This window comes from Canis lupus, chromosome 4 (genome assembly GCF_011100685.1).
Source record: "Canis lupus familiaris isolate Mischka breed German Shepherd chromosome 4, alternate assembly UU_Cfam_GSD_1.0, whole genome shotgun sequence".
NCBI lineage: Eukaryota > Metazoa > Chordata > Mammalia > Carnivora > Canidae > Canis > Canis lupus.
In genome coordinates, this window is record NC_049225.1 from 50,310,392 (window position 1) to 50,325,907 (window position 15,516).

General features: G+C 34.7%; 1 protein-coding gene across 5 annotated transcripts in view; it reads left to right on the plus strand.

Moving 5' to 3' along the window:
* GABRB2 (gamma-aminobutyric acid type A receptor subunit beta2) overlaps positions 1-15,516 on the plus strand; it is a 243,905-nt gene that overhangs the window by 75,279 nt on the left and 153,110 nt on the right. For all 5 annotated transcript variants that reach the window (XM_038534843.1, XM_038534842.1, XM_038534844.1 and 2 more), the window contains exon 5: positions 8,559-8,779. In XM_038534843.1, the coding sequence (XP_038390771.1) occupies positions 8,559-8,779 (221 nt within the window). The remainder of the gene's footprint in view (positions 1-8,558; positions 8,780-15,516) is intronic.

Below are 15,516 nucleotides of genomic sequence, written 5' to 3' on the forward strand. Positions count from 1 at the left end.
TCATGAATAAATAAATAAATCTTAAAAAAAAAAAAAGAAATGAGGGGTGTGATAAGACTGCTGGTATTGAGAGGAAGATGGTCAGGAAAGGGCCTGCTGACTAGGTTTGATCTTTGAGTTGAGCTCTGAGTTTAGAGCAAGAGCCAGTTACACTCAGGTACATAAACTTTTCCAGTTACTCAATTGTTAAGACAGTTTATAAGGCTGAAAGAGCTTGGGGTATTTGTAAAACAGAGAAAAGGCTTAAGTAGATGAACTTAGTGAGTTGAGGTAAGGGAAGAAAAGAGGTTGTAGGAGGCGAGATGATAGAGGCATGCAGAGTCCAGGACATGTGGGACCTTTAAGACCATGGTAGTAAGTTTGGGTTTTATTCTAAGTGAAATGGAAAGCTTCCAGATGATATTAACCAATGGAGACATGACTGCTTTATATTTCTACTATCCTGTGAAGGCAAGGGTTATAAACAAAGAGACATAACAGTGGCATTACAGTCAAAAGTGATGATGATTTAAACTAGACTGTAGTACTGGGGACAGAAAAGTAAGAGACTTGTAATTGTAAATAAAGTTGTCAAAATATACTGTTTAATTATTTTCTACAAGTATCTCTAGGAATATAAACACCAGAACAAAGAGGGTATGCACAATTTAGACCTCTGTACATATTCCTAAGTGTTCACAAGGAAATCTGCACCACTTTACAGGCAATGGTAGTTCTGCCATTTACCAGAAAGTATGCACAATATTTTCTGTATACACAGGAATAAGAAACAGTCTTTGCTCTCAAGGAGGTGACAGTTTAAGGTGTTGAGATTGCACTTACTATGTATTTACTGTGTCTTCCTATGGCATTTACTTAGGTGATAATTTCCACATCAGATGTAAAGTCTTTTCTTTCACGAAGGGGTAAAAACAGGAGTTATTAATTAGAGGAATAATCTGGCATCCTAATCTTTGAATTCAGTCTCTTATATCATATTTTTTGAAAGTGGAAATTCCAAACAAAAACAATGAAAAACTTTTCTAAACATGCCCCATATTAAAAGACTATGCCCAAAATGATAGTAAAACTGATAAATGTGCTATGTTGAACAAACTGTCATGGAGTTTTATTGACATGGGACTTGCATTATGTCTCCCAAATGTATATGTATCTCAAGCTTATGTGCATAACTTGAGTCCAAAATATTCCTCTGAGCTCCATTTACCAATATCTAACTTCTCTTTTCTATTTGATACCTTCCTTTATAGTTCCTAAATTAAACTTATAGTTCCTAAATCACAGATTCTACTGTCTTATTTTTTTTTTTAAAGATTTTATTTATTTATTCATGATAGTCACAGAGAGAGAGAGAGAGAGAGGCAGAGACACAGGCAGAGGGAGAAGCAGGCTCCATGTACCGGGAGCCCGACATGGGATTCGATCCCGGGTCTCCAGGATCGCGCCCTGGGCCAAAGGCAGGCGCCAAACCGCTGCGCTACCCAGGGATCCCGATTCTACTGTCTTAAAAAAACATTAGCTCTGTCTTACAAAAGCCAGAAAGTCAGATTTTTAGCTCAAAACCTCACCTTTGACCTAGCATAATACATTAAAGGAAAATAACAGATGATTGTATATTAGGACACAGTTGTTATTTCAGCAAGAGGTAATTAGGATAAAGCACAAAATCGTATTTTCTTTTAAAAATATGAAAGCCTAAGCAGAGAGAGAAAGAGATTTTTCTCTGAAAACATCTAGTTTTTTTCTTAAATTTTTATTTATTTATGATAGTCACACAGGGAGAGAGCGAGAGAGGCAGAGACATAGGCAGAGGGAGAAGCAGGCTCCATGCACTGGGAGCCCAATGTGGGATTCGATCCTGGGTCTCCAGGATCGCGCTTTGGGCCAAAGGCAGGCGCCAAACCGCTGCGCCACCCAGGGATCCCTGAAAACATCTAGTTTTAGAGGCAAAACATTATCTAGAAGATCTCAAGAAAAAATATTAATCAGGAAAGCTCAAGATTTTAGCACAGTAGCAGTTATTGTCAAGCTTAGAGACTGTAGTTCCAACAAATAAAGCAAATTAAATAACCCACACATTATTACTGAGGAAAATAAGCCTTAAACCCTGGGCAGCCCCTGTGGCCCAGAGGTTTAGTGCTGCCTTCAGCCCGGGGTGTGATCCTGGTGACCCGGGATTGAGTCCCACATCGAGCTCCCTGCATGGAGCCTGCTTCTCCCTCTGCCTATGTCTCTGCCTGTCTCTCTGGTCTGTCATGAATACATAAATAAAATCTTTAAAAAAAAAAAACCTTAAACCCTGATCATTGAAAAATAAACTGATAGATGTCCTTATGTCCTCAGATGGCAGAGTAAACACATGTGAAATCACCCTCCTACCCCAGTATATTTTCCCCAAACAGAAGACTAAAGAAAAGGACATAAAGAGATGGAAAATGATGTAATTAAATTTATTTTTATTTTTTTTAAAGATTTTGTTTATTTATTCATGAGAGATACAGAGAGAGAGAGGCAGAGACATAGGCAGAGGGAGAAGCAGGCTTCCCATGGGAAGCCTGATGTGGGACTCAATCCCAGGACTCTGGGATCACACCCTGAGCCAAAGGCAAATGCTCAACCTTACTGAGCCACGCAGGTGCCCCTGTAGTTACATTTATAATTTTTCTCATATACATAGCCTTGCTCTGAAAGAAGAAAGGGAAAGCTCCATTGATTAGAAAAGATGAGGTCTTCAGAGAACAATAACAATACAGCATATGGAAAACCATAGAGATAAATGAAGATAGAGAGAATGCTAAAGCTTGGTAACTGGACAGCAAATCAGGCCCATGTATGAGTATAGACCACAGAGTGCACTCTGCAGACTTAAGATAGGATAAGATTCTACACTGTACATCCAGAGTGGAAGTCTATAGTTGGGAGCAGGATCCAGGAGAATTCCACTAGTTTGTGAAAGGAAGGTGTAGAAAAATGATCCTCAAGAAGATAATTCTCATTATTTAATAATAAAACACATTAAATGGCTTATGTTGGTATTTACTTCCTTTGGTTTGTCTTATTAAAAGTTAAACATTGTCAGTCAAATTGATTGCATACATCATTTCAGGTTGAGGTGAATGAAGAGAAATAGAAATTTGGAAGCATGCAGGAAAAAAAAAAACCCACAGTGATTATAGAAGTCAGCCTAATACTCTTACTACTTTCACAGTTCTAAAGTGTCTACCCCAAGATATTTGTTAATTACAAAGGAAAATGACAAATTCCCAATAAAGAAGCCTGGCAGATACAACCTCAATCAACTGTTCAAGGTTAATATCATCAGAAATAAGACATATTGACATCATGTACCCCTTATATGATGCTCTTGGATGATAATCTTGCCCAAATGGTATAAATAATCTAATCATAAGCATGCATCAGACAAATTCAAACTGAGAGACATTCAACAAAATAAATGACGAGAATTCTTTGAAAGCAGAGACATCATCAAAAAGGGACTGCCGCCAGAGATTGAAGGAGGCTAAGGAGTATAAAAACTAAGTGAAAGATGGTATCTTGGATTGGATCCTGAAACAGTAAAAAAGCCTTGGTGAATAAATGGGTAGTGTTCTAATAATGTCTACAGTTTAATTAACAGTATTACATTAATGTTATTGTCTTGGTTTGATATTGTTTTATGGTTTTGTAAAATGTTAATTTTAGAGGAAGCTGTGTGAAACTCTGTACTAGTGTGGTTCAAAATATAAAGTTAAGATAAATATAAAAAGAAATTTAAAGGAAAACAGCAAAAGAAGAATGTTTTATCTATCTCTGCCTGTATCATTTACCTCTATCTCTATTTCAAAATATCCAATAGCAAGCAGTAAACACTGAAGCAGAAAAATGTTCAAAGAGCATGAATAAGCAATTTGCAAAATAATAAAACAGTTAAGAAATATGCACACAAATTATTTCATACTATACCTTTTCTAGAAGAGTAAGCCAAAGAAACAGGAAAAGTTTGAATCTTTGTATTAGAAAACAAATTACAAAGATAGCAAAAAACAAATATAAGAAATATTTTAGATATTTAGAAGATTTTAAAGTGACAATATGCATTTGAACACCAAGTCAACAAAGTATTTCTTAGAAAGAAATTATTTTATTACTAGAAGCAGCCTTGGGGACTCCCTAGTCCAGCTGCCTCATCGTACCAATGAGGAATTGTGAGCTTATAACTGTTTAGTGGGAGTCTTTTCAGCCCATCCTTATGGGGCCGTTTGTCCCTAAGTATGCACGCAAGAGACTTAGTTTGTAGCATTAGCCTGCTTTTCCCTCACAGATGTCAAAGCAGTTTTGTTTACCTTAATTTCTAAGTTAATTAACTTTAGTTGTTCTTCTGAGTTGAAAACATGTGCAGAAACAAGAGAAGATTCACTCAAGGTCAAAACAGAGGAACATAAAAAGTCTAGGATATGAACCTGAGTTGGTCTGACCCTACAGACTATTTTTTTAAGCAGTTTTAAATTTTATTTTTTAAAAATTTACCTATGTAAAAATACACTCATTCTGGTGTACAGTTCATGAGTTTGACAAATGCCTAGTCATGTAACCACCAGCGCAATTAGGATGCAGGATAGTTCTATTACCCCAAATCATTCCCTTATGCTGGCCTTTTATAGATAATCTTTTTCCCATCTTGAATCCCAGGGAACTACTAATTTATTCTTTGCCCCTATAGTTTTACCTTTTACAGAATGTTGTATAAAAGAAGTCATATAATTTGTATCCTTTTGAATCTGGCTTCTTTTATTTAATATTCTGTATTTGAAAACCATTGATGATGTTGCTTATATCCAGTGTTTGTTCTTTCTTGTTGCTGCGTAGTATTCTTTCATGGATGTACTGGTTTATCTCTTCATCCACTGAAGAACATTCATCCAAACTGGCTTCCAGTTTTGGCAATTAATACAGAACTGCTATAAATATTTGCACACCAGAGTAAGATTACTAGATCGTTTGTCAAATGTATGTTAACTTTATAAGAAACTATCCAACTGTTTTCTAAATGGCTGATAATTTATATTCCTACCTGCAATAGATAAGATTTTCAGTTGCTCTCCATCCTTACAGCACTTGGAATTGTCAGTTGGTTTTTGATGCTTTATTTTAGCTTTCCTTTTTCTTTTAAGAGAGGGAATGGAGTAGAGGGAGAGAGAGAGAGAATGAACTTAAGCAGACTCCATGGTCAGCATGAAGCCTAACTGGGGCTCAGTTCACAACCCTGAGACCATGACCAGAGCTGAAATTAAGAGTCAGATGCTTAATTGACTGAACCACCCAGGCACCCCTTATTTTAGCTTTTCTAATAGGTTAATGATGTTTTTTTTGCATCATTTCAAATGAAGTGATATCTATCATATACATATCATATACATATCTATCATTTATGTATCTTCAGTGGTATCATTTGTCTATTTTTTATGGGGTTGTTTACTAAGTTTTGAGAATTTTTTAGACATTTATATATTTTGGATATCTGTCATTGTCAGATGAGTGATTTGCAAATATTTTCTCCCAATCTGTGGTTTGTCTTTTTATTCTAATAGTGTTTTTCATGGAACATAAATTTTAAATTTTGTTGAGGTCCAATTTATCAGTATTTTGTTTTATTGCTTGTGCTTGTGAGCTTATATCAGTCTTTGCCTAACTTTAAGTCAGAGAATTTCTCTTACATTTTCTTTTCAGAGTTTTATAGTTTTACAGTTTACATTTAAGTCTGTGACCCATTTTGAATTAATTTTTGTTAAGGTGTAGATAGAGTATGGGTAAGGTAAGGGTATTTATTTATTTATTTACATATAGATGTTCCTGTGATCCAGACAGTTTGTTAAAAAGATCATGTTTTCTCCAATCTGTGGCCATTGCATCCTTGTGAGAAAATTTGAAATGAGCACATTTATGTGGGTTTATTTCTAGATTCTTCTATTTTATTTATTGACCTATATTTCTATCAATACTACAGTACCACCCTGTCTTACTGTAGCTTAATACTAAGTCTTGAAATCAGATAGTCCTCCACCTTTGCCCTCTCCTTTCAAAATTGTTTTGTCTATTTCTCATTTTCTTATGTTTTCTATATAAATTTTAGAATCAACTTGCGCATATCTATAAAAAAATCCTACTTGTATATTGATTGGGATTGAATTTTATTTACAGATCAGTTTGGGGAGAATTAAAATCTTAACAGTACTTTTCAAATCCAGGAACATGATGTATCTATTTATTTGCCTTGGGCTACGTTTGTGTGTGGGGGTTTAATGAGATAAAAGAGGGAGAATAAATAAAACAAACAATAAACTCACCGTTGGAATGATCTTTCTTCACATTTTGATTCCCTCCCAATATACATACTATTACTTTTTCATAGTCCTTAAGAAGGTTTTCTCTTCTTTCTTTTCTTTGTTATTATTTCCAGAATATTTAGGTGTAATTAGTGGGAGAAATAGCCTGTAGTGGGCTTACTGCATCTTATTCAGCAAAGTCACCTGATTTTAGTTGTGATTGTCTAGATCCTTCTTGCATGATAATGCCATGGATTGAGAAGTATCCAGAAGTGGCCTATCTTGTTTTGTTCTTTTTGTTTTTTTTGTTTTTTTTTTTTTGTATTTTTTTTTTCAGTTTGAATAAACCAATTGTGAATGACTTCCAAAAGGTGGGGTTGTTAAATGTAAAGGATGTACTTTTTCTGTGAATGTTCAAAGGATTTATCTTGGGTGGATAGAGGCTTGGAAGAGAGGATGGAACAGAGAACTACTCTTTCTTAAGTCCAATAACATTTATGTAGATTCGGGAGTTTCTTCTATTCATGACAGTGTTATTTGGTGTGTCATTTAAAAATAAATAAAATGAATATTGATGAGACAGCAGACTTACTAGAGTCTGTCTGGGTGCACTTCTTAGCAGGCTTTGCTTTGCTGACAAATAACAAGAATTAGCATATGACACTGGTTATCAAGGTGGTACCATTTATTTAGGCCCAAAGAGAATACAGTTTTGGTGTCCAAACACATCTCAGCTAACTGATAAACTCTAGCACCTTCCAAACAGTATTATCTCCCCTAAATATTAAAAGGGTTTATTATCAAAAAGGCATAAATAGCTTTATCTTCCAATAGAGGTAATAATCACATTTTCAATTTTATCTCCAAGATTAGAAATCACAAAATGTGTTTTCTTAAGCATCATATAAATTGCTTATTTTATTTATGTCCTACTTCTTAGGTTATAACATATTCATGTAAAAAATGTATCTGGTCCTTTTCCTTTTTCTAGTTATTTAATTCGTAAGCCTACAAGGTTGTTTTTATTATAAATCAGGATGCTATTCTAGAGATCCTCATACTATTTTTTTTAATGAAAGTAGAGTATTACCGAACACTTCAGAGCACTGACTAAACTGATCCACTAGAGGAAATTTCACCTACAATTATTTGATATAACTTGAAGATATTGTATCTTTGGTTAAAATAGAAGTTTGATTCTACACTTCTCAGTCATTCATTCACTAAGACTGTGCCCTAGGACTGTGCTAGCTCTCAGGTTACAGAGATGATTTATACATGATTCTGTTTTTTTTCAAAAGCCCTCAAGTAGGGCATTGTGAACTGATTTTAAAATAGAATGGTAATTATCTTTTCAAATGAATATTTGGTCTTTCATTAAGTCATTCAAATGAGAGTGAGCAATTACAATGTACCCATAGGCCTCTAATAGATAAAACATGTCACTATATATGTAAATGATTTATTCATAATATATAGCTTTTTGTAGTTTACAAATTGCATTTGAGTTATACATTTATCATAATAATCTTCTACTTAGATCAGGTATGTATTAAAATCCCCATTTATAGTTAATGACACTTAACCAAAAAGAAGTTGTATAAATTTACATGGTAGAAATAATTGAGAAATGCTGGATTTGGGACTCCAAGGCCAGTGCTCACTTTATAATAACTCGTCGTTTCTCCAAAACTGAGAGCCTCTTATTGATTCAAAATTCTGGGATTAAAATTCATACAAAATACTGACTGCATTAATGTTGTTCAGCCAAGAAGCTACATAAGTCTCATTGTAAATATCACCTCTCCTGGGAATATCACTTTGATTAGACTGGTTAGGATTCTCATTGACAAACTCTTACTGTAAAGAAATTAACCACTTTTTTTTACAATTGTATTGTGTCCCATTTAAAATAATTTTATGTACCCCACTTTGGGAACGACTAGTTAATTAACTAGTTAGTCCTTACCATCTTTCTTCCTGGGTAACATAATAAATTTCACAAGGATATATGTTCTCTTCACTTCCATATTTACAGTGTCTACCATGGTGCCTGACACATAGTGGTTGTTGAGTAAGAAAGGATTTAATAAATTCATATTTGCCTACATGTGAATAGTATATGTTTCTAGTGTATGGTTGTGTATGTTTTCTTTTCTTATGAATACTAAAGTGTTTGCCTATCTTCCAAGTGTATTTAGGTACAAAATAACCATTTTCTTTTCATATTCACAGGATTATACCTTGACAATGTACTTTCAGCAAGCCTGGAGAGATAAGAGGCTGTCCTATAATGTAATACCTTTAAACTTGACTCTGGACAATAGAGTGGCAGACCAGCTCTGGGTGCCTGATACCTACTTCCTGAATGATAAGAAGTCATTTGTACATGGAGTGACTGTCAAGAACCGTATGATCCGCCTACATCCAGATGGGACAGTTCTTTATGGCCTCAGGTTTGTACTGTCCATTTCAAAATTGAACTTTCCTGAATGAAATAGTTATTGTTTTTTATTGGAAAGTAATGTTGTACTGTTTTCCTTATTCTTCCTTCAATTCTGTCACAGGCAGTTAAATCTTCCTATCCAGTAGACATCTGAGAGCTTAGGGGAGCATGTTTACAAGGGGAATTAGCCCTAGCTAAGAATAAGTTTTTCTGAATTATCTCCTAATATCAGCTGCTGATACTAAAGCTGCTTTCTTTAAGGAGTAAGGATAAACAATCAAGAAAGCTGAGATATAGGGTTTCCATACAACAGAAAAATTTTGAATGCTGAATACTTGTTTGAGTGTGGCAGATGCTCTGTTTTATAAATTTCTCCTAAGCTGCACGAATTGGGTCTGGTCCTCTGATGACAGGAGGCTTTTTGTGCCTTCTTACCCTCCAAGGAGCAGTCAGATTTGCAAATAAATAAAGTTTTTATCCCATATTTATTAATAATAAATTTATACTAGTAAATGTACTTTTTGTCAGAAAATAATTGTGATGTTCTGCTGTTAAGGTGAGGGTGAATTGTAAAATAAGACAGTTTCTTCTTTTAAAGTTTATTTTGTATAGAAGCAATAGATAGTTTCCTGAAAGAAAATGGAAAAAAAGATATCTATCTTACTCTGAAAATTGCATTATTACAACATAAAGGATTCCTCTGAGTTATCGGGAAGAAACTAAATTCTGAAACATTCAAATATCTCTGATCTGTTTTAAATACATGTGTGGCTATCTTATTATAATAATGGTAGTAACAATAGGATTATTCATTAGGGGTTAAGGGTCAAATATTGAGTTAAATGCTTTCCATGCATTGTTATAATTAATCCTTACAGCAACTTCATAGATTAGAAAGTGTTATGCTCTTTATTTTCAAATTAGGAAACCGAGGCTGATGCCTAAAATCAAAGCAAATAAGCTACAAAGATGAGATTCAAACTGAGATCCAAGTTCAGAGCCACAGCTCTTAACCACTACACTGGGATGCTTCTTATTTCCTCATTTTTCTTATCTGTCATGTCCTGTTTACATTACCTGATATATTCAGTGTGTCTGACTGGCACATTGTCTAGGGTGCTTATGAACCAGCTGCTTTGTTTATCATATTTTTAGAGAGAGTGGCATTTGACTACCAAGGGAGAATGGTTGAGGGTGGGGCACAGAGAAAGCATGTGTGTACTCTGTCAGCCACCGGAGGTAAGAAGATGGATTGGATATGAGCAGTAGTCATATTCATGTTTTAGAAAATAGAGAAGCTGCAGAGAAAGGAATTGACTGGCAGTGTTGGCAAAGATTCACCAGTGATGGACATTGAAAGCACTAATGGAAAGAATTGTGTTAGTGGATACATTGTGCTAAATTTACCACTTGGAATTATCTATAAAGCATTTAAAATGGTGAGAGGGTGACCGTGTGGGCTATGGAGGAGATGGGGGTTCAAAAGAGGCTCTAATTCACACTTTTTAAGACTGAAGCTCATAGAGTGGTCAGAATCCTGAAGAAGGCGGAAAGAGGCATAGAAATAACACCCACTCTATAGTGAATGAGAGTGAACTGGCAAGTGGCAAGTTTTGGCTAAGCACCAGACCCAGTGCTGGAGGCATTTGCTCAGCGAATCACTTAATCTGCACAGCAATCATGCAGAAATTACCCTGAGCTCTTCCCATTTCCTTGGAACACCTACCTTGAAAGTAGAGAACAAGTTGTATTCATTCTCCTTGGTATACCCAGCACTGAAAAAGCACCTACACCATAAATGTGCTCAATAAAGTTCATTAATTAATTCTGAATCCACAGATATGCAAAATAGAATGGATGGGAAACTCAACAATCAGAATGGGAAAATCAACAATTAGACTGTCTTTGGAATTGAGAAGGAATTGGCTTCTTTATATTATTATATAATCAGACAAAAACATCGATTACTGCTCACTTGTATCATTAAGACGCACTGTATGACATTGCTGTAATTCAAACTCACAGTGATAGGATATCATCACTCTCTCCATCCCCTCTTCCAACAAGGGGTCTTGAACACATCTGACATTTGCAAAGTTAACACTACCTGACAGAGAAGGCACAAGAATTTTAATTGTTCTATCAGTTGTATTGTTAATGCTGACTTTGAAATTGATAACAAGATTTTTCAGGAAATTTATGGGTATCGTATTCCAGTTTTTACTGATAAATAGTAGAATGATTTGTTTCATGGCTAGAAATTTAATGCAGACCACATACTCTCTTTTCATCTCCAGGAGGTTCATTTGCAATATATAAATAAAGCAAATTCAATTAAAATTACCATTGCTAAGGTTGATTCCACTGTACATGGTCTCTTTTCCTACTTACCCTTAAACTCCTCTCCCATTGACATTCACACGCATTGGCTGAGAGAAAAGATCCAGAGAAGAGAACATTCAGAGGATCTGAGTAAGCTTCTTTTGCAGGGTTTAGTTCAGTGAAATAGTCAGGTAATAAAACATAAGGAGAAAGTAGTATACCAAATATTAATGCCTGTTTAATTTTTTTTAGAGAAGGAGAGTGGGAGGATGGGCAGAGAAACAGGAAGAGAGAGAATCTTAAGCAGGCCCCTGATGCAGGGCTGCATCTTACAACCTTGAGATCATGACCTCAGCTGAAATCAAGAGTCAGACATTTTACATATCGAGCCACATAGGTGCCCCAGTACTTATTTAATTTTGTTATTGGTATATAGGTATTCATTGTGCTGTTCTTTGAATTTGTCTGTAGGTTTGAACATTTTTATGATAAAATTTGGAAATGGAAAAATGCTATGTTCCAGAGACCTGGGAATATCTGATTGTAATATCCAGGAAATATTCAAGATTTAAAAGTCTATAGCCAAGAAATGATATTTCTGATCTATTGGAGGTAGAGAATCTTCTATATATGACATCTACTTTCAGGAGCTATGTCTGAAATGAGATTACCATATCTCAAAGGATGTGTGGCTCAGAGGGTGGGATCCATGACGATAGACAACCAGGCTAAGCCATAACCTAGGAAGGAGTAGTCAAAGCCCTTCAGTTAAAACCTTGATAACCTCCTTATGAAATCAGTTGTTGTCTTGCATGAGTGGCCTTTTGTGTCTGGCTCTACACAACAGGAGCTCTGAGTACACTCATGCTGATATATTGTGTTTGGAGAGCAGGAGTTTTGAGAAATAGCACAGCAGCTACTCAGCAAGCTCGCATTAAGGTACAGTGACTTTGAGGAGCTCAGAAAATGGAGATGGAGATTTAGAAATAAGGAAAATATTTTAGGTGCTACCGTTATAGGCTAGATGTTAACAATTTTAATTCTGATTGGATTTTTTTCCCTCATCACCAAAAGCACAGATTAGCAGCTTACTCTCGGTTATCCCAGTGTTCTTCTGGTTGATAACTGAATTAGAGATTCAGAGAACAAAGTTTAAATATTGTTCAGATACATAAATGAATTCAAGTGGGCAATGCAACCAAATTCCTTAATAAAGAATAATAATAATGAAACTTAGATTTTAGTTTGGACTTTTGTAACAAATTTATTTTTGAATCTTGAGTGTCTTATAAAGGTTTTAATTTCCTCATATGTGAATCAAAGGGGTAAATTAGATGATAGCAATGTTTTTACAACCCAGTCATCCTCTGAATCAATAATTAATGAATCTAAAAGAATATATAATAGAACAACGACTAGAAAATGAAACTATACATTTGGAGTAGCATAGTAATTTATATATAATAAGTGTTCATTGTTACTATTTAATGAATAAATGAATGTGGTGATATTTGAAGGCTGGCAAAGCGAAAGCTTCACATATCAAGGTAGCCATTTTATATTATAGAATTTTAGTGCAGTTTACAAAATAAGACCCTAGGTCCGTTGTGTAGAACCAGAAGAGTGGCAGTGAGCAACTGGGTGGAAGAGAATGGGAAACGTCTAGCCCAGGCATATCTAGAGTGAAAAAGGGAACCACTAAAGAAAATATATAATGGAGCCAGTTAACTCCAGCCATTGCATTTGGCAACATGCAGTCTGGAGCAAGGAAAATGGATGCCTGGCTTGAGACCCAAGTGACATACCTACCTGTAAAAAGCTGCCCTGTAGCCCCAGGCCAGGGCTTCGTTTGTAAAGTGCACTTGGTAATTATTATTTAATCTAGCATTGTGTGATTTCTTAAAAAGACTTTCCTTTTCCTCATCATGTCTCATCGTGTATCAAGTTCCTCAACTTATTTATAAGATCTGTGGGACACAGGAATAATTAAACAAAATTATGAATAATGCCTTTTTGAAGCTTCAATTTATAGTTTGCGGCTAAAGAATAATGAAATCTTTGAATATAGACTCTCACCTTCACTCTTGACTGGTTGATAGCTCAATTACACCAATTTGATCGTAAAATCAAATACCTCTTGTCTTTAACAATGCGATTTAGAGATTTCTGTCAGGAGATAGAGCTGGAGGAGAAAGAATATTTTCTCAGGAGTAATCCAGCTGGATAATTGGTGACAAACGACTTTCCTAGTTGACGAGGCAAAATTCCTAGCAATTTACAAAGGAAATATTTCAAAAAGCCTAAGTATATATTTTTGCAAATAAGATTGTCCCCATCAAATCATTTTCAGAACACTTCAAGGGAAAATGATATAGAAAATATTGGATTTTTGTTAATGAATCCAGCTAAAGCCCTAGCAGATAAAAATCAAATTTATCTGATATTGGTATTATTAAAAATGTTACATAGACTTTAGACTGTTATTTACTTGAAATAGGAGATATCTGTTGGATTTCAAAAGTAAAAATTGCACAAGGAAGAGAATTAAAAGGCCTTGTTTTAACAATTAATGATTCTTATAATTACTCATTTAAGTGATTTCTAAATTTTTTCTCTATCTTCCCAAATCCCATAGTCCTGTGATTTTGCTAATGTATGGCACATGTGTTGTTGGGGATATATACTTCCATTTCATTATGCATATAGCAATATTTAACATGATATTTCAGTTATTTAGCAAATCAGATTTCAAAAAAATCTGATTAAGAAAGCAAAAACATGGGGGATCCCTGAATGTCTCAGTGGTTAGGCGCCTGCCTTCAGCCCAGGGTGTGATCCTGGAGTCTTGGGATCGAGTCCCACATCAAGCTCCTGCATGGAACCTGCTTCTCCCTTTGCCCATGTCTCTGCCTCTCTCTTTCTCTGTGTGTCTCTCTAAATAAATAAATAAAATCTTTAAAAAAAGGCAAAAAGAACATCACATTTTGATACACAAGAAAACCTGAATTATCAAATGATGACTTTTTTTAATATAACAATGTACATTTTGTTAACATTTAGAAACTGAATCCAAACTGGACTGCATATTATTTATATCATAAGCATTTTATCACATATTAACAACTCTTTAACAAATATAATTGAGACAAAAAACTTTTCCTATCAGGAGATGATACATTTTTTTTAATTAAAAAATCTAAAAAGTTCAATTATGAAAATAAAATTACCTTTAATTCTACCACTATCTGTACCTTGCTTTCTAGTCTTCCAGATACTTTTCTAGTAAAAAAGCAAATAGGAATATTTTTAGAAAAGCAGATTTCCATTATACATACTCTTTTGTGATTTGAATTTTTTTCCATAACAATGGATGTATCATAAACATGTTTGCATGTCAACAAAACCCTCCTCATCATCATTCTTTAGCCATTATGGGACCTATTTGGAATATATTTGGTATGGTTTATGGTTTTGATATAAGATGAGAAATAATGTGGTTGTTATTATAAAATACAAGACTGCAATTTAAAATTTATTTAATATTTCAGTGACAGGCAAACCTCTTTGTGGCACAATTTATAATCTTATAGTTGTGCTATTATAATTTGTAGTGTCATTGCTTAAATAAATGGCTCTGGAGATGTACTGATGCTGATTTTATTAGGTCAGTTCTTATGGAAAGGATGGCTTAGTCTTTCAATAATAGCTGACCCATCTAAAAATAGCTGTTTGTCTTTTGGTGTGAGGGAGAAGCCTTGACTTCATATGGCTATACACCTTCCATATGTAACATTAGATCAGAAACATGTCACTTCTGATTAAAGGTTCACATTCTTAAGGAAAAATTCAGCAGGAAGCAGAAGGCAATTCAACTACCTCCTGCTATGTATGTTCTGTCATTGGGAAAATGGCAAAGGATAATGTTAGCTTGTAATGAATTTAGACAGCAGAGGGTTTTATTTATTAATTTTGCCTTCTTCTTCTATTCCTAAAGTTTTACCATAGGATATTAAACAACCAAATAGTCAAGTGGCCATCCCTCACTTAAATGTTGTCTATCAAACAATAAAATATCAGTTTTTACTCAGATTTCCTAATTGATTTAATGCCTTTTAATAGACACAGTGATTGCATTTTGTCATGCAGAAAAACAAATTTTATTAAGAGTATCAGATTTCAGCCAGGGTGTGAGACTCCACTTTTTAGATTTTCTCATTCTTCTAAGAAGAAAAAAAAAATCATTTCATCTACCTCCTCTTCTCTGAGAAAAAAAATGCGTACAAAGATACTGTTTTATAGAATATATCTTCTCTTAAGAGTAGTAAATAATTTTTAAAGGAATTTCTTAGGGCACCTGGGTGGCTCAGTTGGTTGAATGTCTGCCTTTGGCTCAGGTCATGATCCCAGGCCTGTGGGATCAAGAGC